At 37.4% G+C, this 8,621-nt stretch overlaps 1 protein-coding gene across 1 annotated transcript in view; it reads left to right on the top strand.

The window, feature by feature from the left end:
* The window catches only part of EEF2KMT (eukaryotic elongation factor 2 lysine methyltransferase), a 9,272-nt gene extending 3,267 nt beyond the window's left edge, over nt 1-6,005 (top strand). Inside the window, exons 2-6 of the mRNA XM_072419167.1 lie at nt 2,185-2,265; nt 2,749-2,850; nt 3,469-3,602; nt 4,119-4,324; nt 5,974-6,005. Coding sequence (XP_072275268.1) covers nt 2,185-2,265; nt 2,749-2,850; nt 3,469-3,602; nt 4,119-4,324; nt 5,974-6,005 — 555 coding nt within the window. The remainder of the gene's footprint in view (nt 1-2,184; nt 2,266-2,748; nt 2,851-3,468; nt 3,603-4,118; nt 4,325-5,973) is intronic.
* The last annotated feature ends 2,616 nt before the right edge of the window (nt 6,006-8,621 follow it).

Below are 8,621 nucleotides of genomic sequence, written 5' to 3'. Positions count from 1 at the left end.
TATTAACTGGGCGTTCAAGAAGTTTGGAGACATATGGGAGAAGGGAGATAGAACGGTAGTTGGAGGGTAGGGAGGGGTCCAGTGAGGGTTTCTTTAGGATAGGGAGAATTAAAGCATGTATGAAAGCTGAGGGGTATTTACCAGTAGAAAGGAAGAGATTGAATAGTTCGGTTAGGGCAGGGGCCAGGGTGGAGGAATGGGCACGGAGTAGATCAGGGGGAATTAGGTCAAGTGGACAGATAGTAGACGGAGATGATGAGAAAAGAGACTTCATCCAGGGTAATAGGACTGAGGGAGGCCAGTGATGATTTACAGGTGGAAGGGGTGGATATGGTTGGAGTAGCCCGGTGAGCAGATAAGTCATGTTTAATGTGGATTTTTTTATATTTAACCCCCCTAGCGGTAATTCCGAGTAAGACTCGGGGTGGATTTTAACTAAAAAAAAAAAACATCTACCTTGCTCTGTCGCTTTCCCCCGGCGTCCTGCTGGTCCCCGCAGGGGACATGTCCTGCTCCTCCGATCTGCAGCCGCAAAGTGCAGAGACAAGATTTACGGGGTTTACCGGTAACGTCGGTGTATGCGTCGGTGCGGGCGGGAGGATCGTCTGGAGATTCAAATAATTTTGTATTTGATTCAATACAAAATAGCTGTATTGAGTCCATACAAATAAATATTCATTATATATATATATATATATATATATATATAATTATATTATATATATATATAATTATATATTTTATATATGCTACTATACAGTTACATTACATGTTTAAATTATTTTTTTTTTTAACAGATTTTTGAGTTTTGTTATTTAAAGTTTTTTGCATGGAAATTTGAACGGAATTAGACCGCTAGGGAGGTTAAGGTATGTTGCTGTGTCTTGAACATGTTCCCTTTATGTTTACCTAGATACATCTGTATGGACGTTACAGAGAATACATTGCGTGATGCATTCCAGCGTTACTTTTTATGTGGAAGACAGATTAGCACCTTTCCATGGCAGGTAAAAAAAATGCATAAAATATAGCATAAAGAAAATAAAAAAAGGGGCTTTCTGGCATATAAAAAGTACTGGTTATAGGAAATCAATAGAATGACTAGTGAATAAAAAAGAAAATTATGACCCATTGAATGCTATACATAGGTTATTACTGCACCATATAAAGGTTTTAGTATAATCTGCTTATGATAAAGATGATAAAGATGTTTGTTATATAATGGCAGCTGAATTTTAGTATGTTTAAAAGAATTTATGTAAGTCTTTGGGTGCCAGTTGTCTATATTGACCACATCCTGCACCTTATGTTGCATCACATAGTTGTAGCACTGGAAAAGAACATGCACAGAGTCAAATTTAGGTGTAATGAAAGCCAAAGCATTTTGTTGTCAGAAAATGATGTGAAATCTCAGGAAGATTTCTCCTTTGTCATCAGAGAAAAGGAGAAATCTTCCAATAAAAAGGGGAAGAGGAGAAATCTTCCAATGGGAATACTTTTTATGGTGCGCAAGGCTCCAATAAAAGGATTTACTTTGTGTTTCCTGGACAGGAGGTGAATGTAAATCAGCCCACCATTCTTGTATCACTTTTCCCTCAGCTCAATTGATTGCATTAGGAAGAAATGGAACAATTAGAAGCAATGGACTTTCTTATCTCTATGCATTTTGTTTAAACTAATAAATGGTGCAGACTGAAGGACATCATATTCTATATACACAAACCATTGTGAATTGGCATGGCAGTTAATGGCTATTGAAATTTTCAAATAATGTTTAACAAGTACTTTCCCTGTGATGTTGTATCCTTTTTTCAACAATAAATGTGTACTGTAGTCTTCTTCATGGAAAAATAAGACATCCCCCTGAAAATAAGACCTAGGGCATATTTTGGCATTTCATAAAAATCTAAGACAGTGCCTTATTATAGGGGAAACAGGGTATAAAGTCAGCAGTGGCCCTGATTTATCACCTTAAGGATGAAACATTCCTTAGTAAAGTTCTCCGTTGTGTATCTAAACAAATCATTCTTAAGCTATTTACACACTTATTTTTGCCAATGTCGACAATATTCAGGCGCAAATTTAGCATGCATTTTGTGGTTGCTAAAGAATACATTCATACATCATTCCCTTTATTTATTACAATATATATGCAGGAAAAATATATATATATTTTTTTTCTAGACTGTTAATCATCCTTTGTGTCGAAGATACCCTCCTTCGTTGCAGTACAGAAGATTATTCCTATTGGAATTGATTAAAAAGGTAATTCTCTGTAAATTAACTAACTGTAAATTAAGTAACTGCATTGTATAAATATATTACAATATTTCGGGTATTGGCTTTTGTTTTTTATTCCAAAATATATTACCAGTTACATAAACCACATACAGTGTGTATTGTGATAGCTTGCTTGTTAGTGGCAGACTTTACATTTGCTTTAGCTGTACACGTATGTTATTTTGGACATAACATTGGGGTATAACTGAAAAGTTTAAATAATCTTGGTTCTGGTGGCTAGAAATGCCATGTGTTTGGTGTGGGGGTGCAGATATATAGTGATTATCAATGCCTCTAATAATGCCTGGGATTGCATTGTGACAAATCATTGGCTACCTAAACAGACTGGTTGAATAGAATTACCAATTTTTGGCAGGTAAACGGTTAAAAATATCAATATTCTTTATAAATTCTTTAGAGTCCTGTTGTAAAGCAGAATTAAATTATTTATACTTTTTCTACCTGCAGCATGAGAATACTAAAGCAGAACCTCAAGATGAATTATATGACGCACTTGCTGAAGTCTTAAACGCAGGAGAGACTACAAAATGCTACAAAAGTTACCTTCTAGTATGTGTTTTTTTTCTAATAAGGTTAGAATTGCTGATGTTTTTTTTTAGAGTAGATTTAAACAAAACAAAACAAAAAAATCTGCGGTAGAATAGGCCTGTATCTCATGTTCTCACTTACCCTCATAGTGTTGGTAATACTACTAACTTTATGATAATCAATAGAATATAAAAACATTTTTACAGTCGAATACTGTGTTTTTCGGGTCAGGTTTATCCAAAATCGAACAGCCATATTTTGGTGGAATATAAGGACAACCCGAATTCGAACACCAACACTACCTATGACCAGTGTTCTCCCCAGCCCCTTCTAGCTGGGAGCACCACACGGAACTCTTCAGTAACCATCCGGCTGTTTTTGTGTGGTTACTGAAGAGTTGGGTTGCAATACACGGGCTGCCACCTGCCTACAATTTCTTCCCAGCCATCTTTAAAAAAGTTCTCAGTTAATATTATAATTATTATTATTAATAAACAGGATTTATATAGCACCAACATATTACGCAGTGCTGTACAATAAATAGGTTGAACACTGTATGACTAAATGGTTTAAAATATAACGCTTCCATGCATTTTGAATGCGCTATCTGAAAACAATGACAGATTATTTCTTTTACAGCCATCAGGGAGCTATGTAACACTATGGGAAAACCCAGCAATAATCTCAGAAGGAACTACAGGCTTAGTGACATGGGAAGCAGCTCTCTTCTTAGCAGAATGGGCTATTGAAAATGTTGATATCTTCAGAAATCGGTAATATTTGTTTCTATGCTCTTACTTTCTTGTTTAAAGAACTACAGTTATACTTGAGAACTACTTGTTAAAGTTCTACAAGTTCACAAAACTTCATGATTCCTAAAATTTCTGACTTTCCCTAATATGATGCTCTACAAGCTCTGCTACTTGTATGATTATAGATAATATCAAGCTGTTCAGAATGGCTACCAAACTGCCATGATGTTACCGATTCCTCATGCCAGTGGAGACGTTACAAGTATCTCCTACCTGTGGTAGCTCTGTGAAGAATCCCTATTTAATGTACAGCGCTGTGTAATATGTTGGCGCTATATAAATCCTGTTTAATAATAATAATAGGACACAGTGAGTTATATAGTACTGCTCATTGCAACATACCATAAAATTTGCAGGTGCTCGTTCTTTAAGAACCTGTGCTGCTGTACGAGTGACTAGCAAAGCGCTGGCTGCTGTGTGGGATCGTTTTATAAACCTAGCCTTAAGGTATTCTGTTAGGATCTGTGATACCTCCAGTGATTGTCACCAGAAGGTGCTTTCGAAGCTTAGGGAAAATATTGACTTAAATGGCTTTGTGCTTGCTGATGGAGATGAATACATGAACAACCGTGGAGGGGTAAAAGAGTCAGACGATGTTCAGCTGTCCGTTTTAGAACTGGATTGGGAGTCTATTACAGGACAACAACTTTCACACATTGATGTTGATCTAATAGTTGCAGCAGGTAAGGCAATATTGTGCTAAAAATTGAAGAAAATGAAACACAAACTGTAAAAACTGATTTAAATACATAGAAATGTATATCATTCTTTTGTAAGAAAAATATTCTTGATATATACAGTAATCTGGTGAAAATGACAAGCATTTAAAAAACACATTCTAAATAATCATGTTATGAATTCAATTAGGGCCCACAATGTCCTGTCCTGGTACTGTGCAGTGATATCTCAAATAATCTAATTAGCTCTATTTGTCTCCAATGCCTAAACAAAGTTGCAAAGTTGTTTTTTTTTAAAGAGGTAGATAAAGGCATCGGGCCTGATTTAATAAAGCTCGGTGAACTTGGGTGATCCGGTGTGTTGTGCTGATGTAAATGTATTCAATACATGTTAACATTAAGCATAAATCCTGTGCTGAATAATGGGCAACATGTAAGGCGTGATTTGTGCAAAAAATTACAAGATTGTAAAAAACAATAAGCATAATAAAAAATAACCTTTCAATTGTTTATGCCAGGAATGTAATTTTTAGTGTCTATATATGGGACAATATAGAAAAATAAAATGTATATTTTTTACAGTACAGTAACACAATTTTTTAAAACTGATCAAAAGTATGTTTAATGTATTTTTCTTTTATTATTAATATTTTTATTAATATTGTGTATAGATTGCATTGAAAATAAAATACCATGAACCTGTGTGTTATATGGAGCCGTTGTCTGGCAGATCAACTTAGAAATAGGGCTTTCTGGCATCTCATTCTACTCTCTAAAAGAGGTCATGGCTGAGATCCTACCGGCCCCAAATCACATACAGACAACTGTGTGATTCCTGTATCGGGGCAGAAATAAAGATAGTAGGACAGCATCCTAGTTGCAAAGCAGAAACTACTTATGGAAGGAAGGCATATACTTTAACACTTTATTGTCCCTGTAAGATAAGGCTGTAGATTAGCCACCTACATAGACTAGGTGATAGCAAGAAAAACATCCTTGTGTCCAGTTCAGAGATAGAAATGTTTCTGTACAGGCTCAATAGAGAGGTTCTTAAGCTATGTACACACGTCCAATAGTTCTAGCCCGATAATCAGCTCAGGGCCGATATCGGACAAGAATTTGGCGTGTGCACAGTGCCCGTCTTCCATCGTCCGAACGACCATCCTGGTGGATCCACGGACGAAGAACGATCCTAATGCAAGGGAAGGGGGAGAGCGAGCAGCAGGGTGCAGCTCCATCGTTCTCCGCCTACCCTCTCCTTAGAGCAGAACGGTGCTGTATGTACAACACTTGTTCATGCATCGGTGCAGTCCTTAGTCGTTGGAAAGGATCGTGAAAGATCCTTTCCAACGACTATAATTGCACGTGTGTATGCAGCTTTAGTGCAGAAAAGTCAAAATTCAATTCCAGCGGAGGAACAGGTGACTTGAATGAGCAGCCAAATGGAAGATTACTAGAACGAACGTCCTAATCAGACCATTAGACTGCAAGAAAGCCATAGAAGAAATCTGAACCTTGATGTTAATGGGCTAGGTGTTAGTCCAGAACCAACTGTGAAAAGGAAAGAATCCATCCCATGGACCAACTCCTGAGGTTGACATATGCCTTATGCATCTTGTAACAATACATTCCACAATGTTGCTATTTCTCAACAGCTCAGGTGTTAAGTGACAGAGGCATTGTGTAATCTTTTATTCTTCGGCTGGTAATAACAAGATCAATTGTTGCTTTCTGGCTTGAATGGACATCAGATGTGTATTTACACACGCATTGATCTGGATGTGTTTTCCAAAGCTTCCTGCTTATCAGATTCCTTAAACCCAGTGACAGAGAAGCAGGTAGCTTTGGACAACACATCCAGATCAATAGGTGTGTAAATACATATCTGATGTCCACTCAAGCCAGAAAGTTGCTGGAAGCAACAATTGATCTTGGTATTATTACCTGCCAAAGCTGGAATGTGTTGATCAAGCTATCTAGACATCTGAAGCTTATTTCACTGTCATATTGAAAAAAGAACCAAGGCCACGGCCTGTAGTGGTGGAAGTGACAAGGTATTCTCCTTCCTTCAGGGTAGTGGGCGCTGCTTTAATAAGAGCCAAAACAGTTTGTCTTTGTTCAGGGGAATGGTGGCAGCTTACAACTCTTCAGAATGCTCTTTACCACATGGATTTACCAGTCAGATAAAGGATCAGATCCCTATTTAATGTACAGCTCTGCGTATTATGTTGGCCCTATATAAATCCTGGTAATTATTATTAATAATCAGTGCTAAACTGACAAGAAGCAGCCAGGACTCCAAGGAGGCCAGATCCAGACACTACTGGACCTGTAGTAAATCAATGCCACCTGTAAGGCCAGGGTCAGAGATCAGAAAATATTCTGAGACATAAATTCCCTATATGAGCTGTAGAAAAACGGTATGTAGGTAGGAAAGCACTGCGAGCTGGAGGCTGACACAAAAACCAGGAGGTAACTAACTTCTCAGCTTAAGTTGTTACTACTTTCAAGAGGGTGTGTTGCTTGCAGAACCAGATTCATCAGCAGTGTTCTCCCTAGCACCATTTAGCTGGGCGCACCACCCGGCACTTTTCAGTAACCACCCAGCTGGATAATACAAGGGCTGCTACCTGCCGAAAAAACTGATAACTACATGGATTGTAATAATTTCACTGATATTTGAATATGCATGTTAAAATAGATCAGATTAGGGAAACAATGGTATCAATGTGGTAACGTTTAAAATCTATATATTTATAAAAATGTTGTTTAGAATTATAAATACTCATGAAAGTCATTTTTGCTTATTACATATACACACGCCACAGCTTTGCATTGCTACACAGTACCTATGCACGGAGCTAAATAAAATCTAGTTTATTAGCTATTTTTGCATTAAAACAACTACTACCTGTCAAAAAGAAAGACAATTGCAGCTTGATACAGGATAATGAGGGCTCACCTACAACTTTAAGTGTCAATAAAAAAATAAGAGCTCTCTGGCTGTCTGGGGGGTAAAGCATAAAGTAAAATGGCTTTTATTTAATCATTTAGCTTTTTATTTTGCCTGGATTAAGGCTTTAAGAGCTGCAAAAGTAACTCCAATTGTAAACGTACTGAAATCCAGCTAAGCACTAATACAACAACCTTTTACACTGGTTTTTTGGATGTGTGACCCCTGTTACTCACTGAGACTGTTCAGCATGGAATAGGAGTACATTGAGGCAGTTTCTAGCCGTAGGTAAGTCACCTGGAGAACAAAGGCTGCAACAGTTTTACCTGCAATCAACTTCTGAAAAAAGTCCAGCCAAAAGCTTTATGGCATGGTGGACAGTCCACTCTGTGCCAAAACAGTGCACCCTTTGTCATTGGGTGGATGCAAAAGTTTACAGAAAGATTATAACCGACTTGCCCTAACAAGCCCCCACACCCCCATAACCAAATAAATTGCACAAAATGCTAAATACCCAGATACTACTATACTATACAGGCAAATGTTGATCCTATTAGCTGAACAAAGTATATACTTCTAACAGGTAGGACTATTTGTATTATAGTGAACCTCTATTTCGTCTTTATTTTCTCCCTAAAGATAGCAGTGGACTTCCTAGCATGTAAGGGTGCTGAGAGAGATCAATGCTCTACTGACTCCAGGACTTCTATGGGCCTGGAATATAGGAAAAAGGTTGGCGCTAAAGGTAATTTTTTTTAAAGTAAAGTTAAGATTTAATGTATAAATTTATCTGCCTGTATCTCCAGATATAATGTCCAGATATATTTGTCCCCCACACCGCTATCATTTGACTTTATAAATTGCCATAGGATCTGTATGGAATTAGGAGTTTTTTTACGGGTATATTGATCCTGACACTCAGTGACAATAATAACAGTATGATTTGACTTGATGAAACAAAAGAACATCTTATTAAACACCGAACATTGTTCAACCAGCAATCTACAAAAGATAGGTGAATTGTCCTACCGAAATTTGGTGTTTTGTTGCCTGCTGCACAGCCAAGAATGTAAAGCAGGTGTGTCAAATTCAAATCACATAACTGGCCAAAATCTAAAACACAGGCTAAGTGGCAGGTGGAACTATTTATTAACATACATAGTGTTAGAAGAAGTATAGATCCTTCCTCACCCTGAGACACCATATCACAGCCATCCTCGTGCATTAATCATGTTCTGATAATAATAACACGTTTGTCTTTGTGAAGCATGAACATATATTCGCTTTCCCATCTTTCATTATGTCACATTGCTAATGTATCATCCCACTGAGATTCCATACCTGGAGCAG

This window comes from Pyxicephalus adspersus, chromosome 7 (assembly GCF_032062135.1).
Source record: "Pyxicephalus adspersus chromosome 7, UCB_Pads_2.0, whole genome shotgun sequence".
NCBI lineage: Eukaryota > Metazoa > Chordata > Amphibia > Anura > Pyxicephalidae > Pyxicephalus > Pyxicephalus adspersus.
Note: the sequence above shows the minus strand (reverse complement) of the source record. Positions and strands in the feature narration are given on the sequence as shown.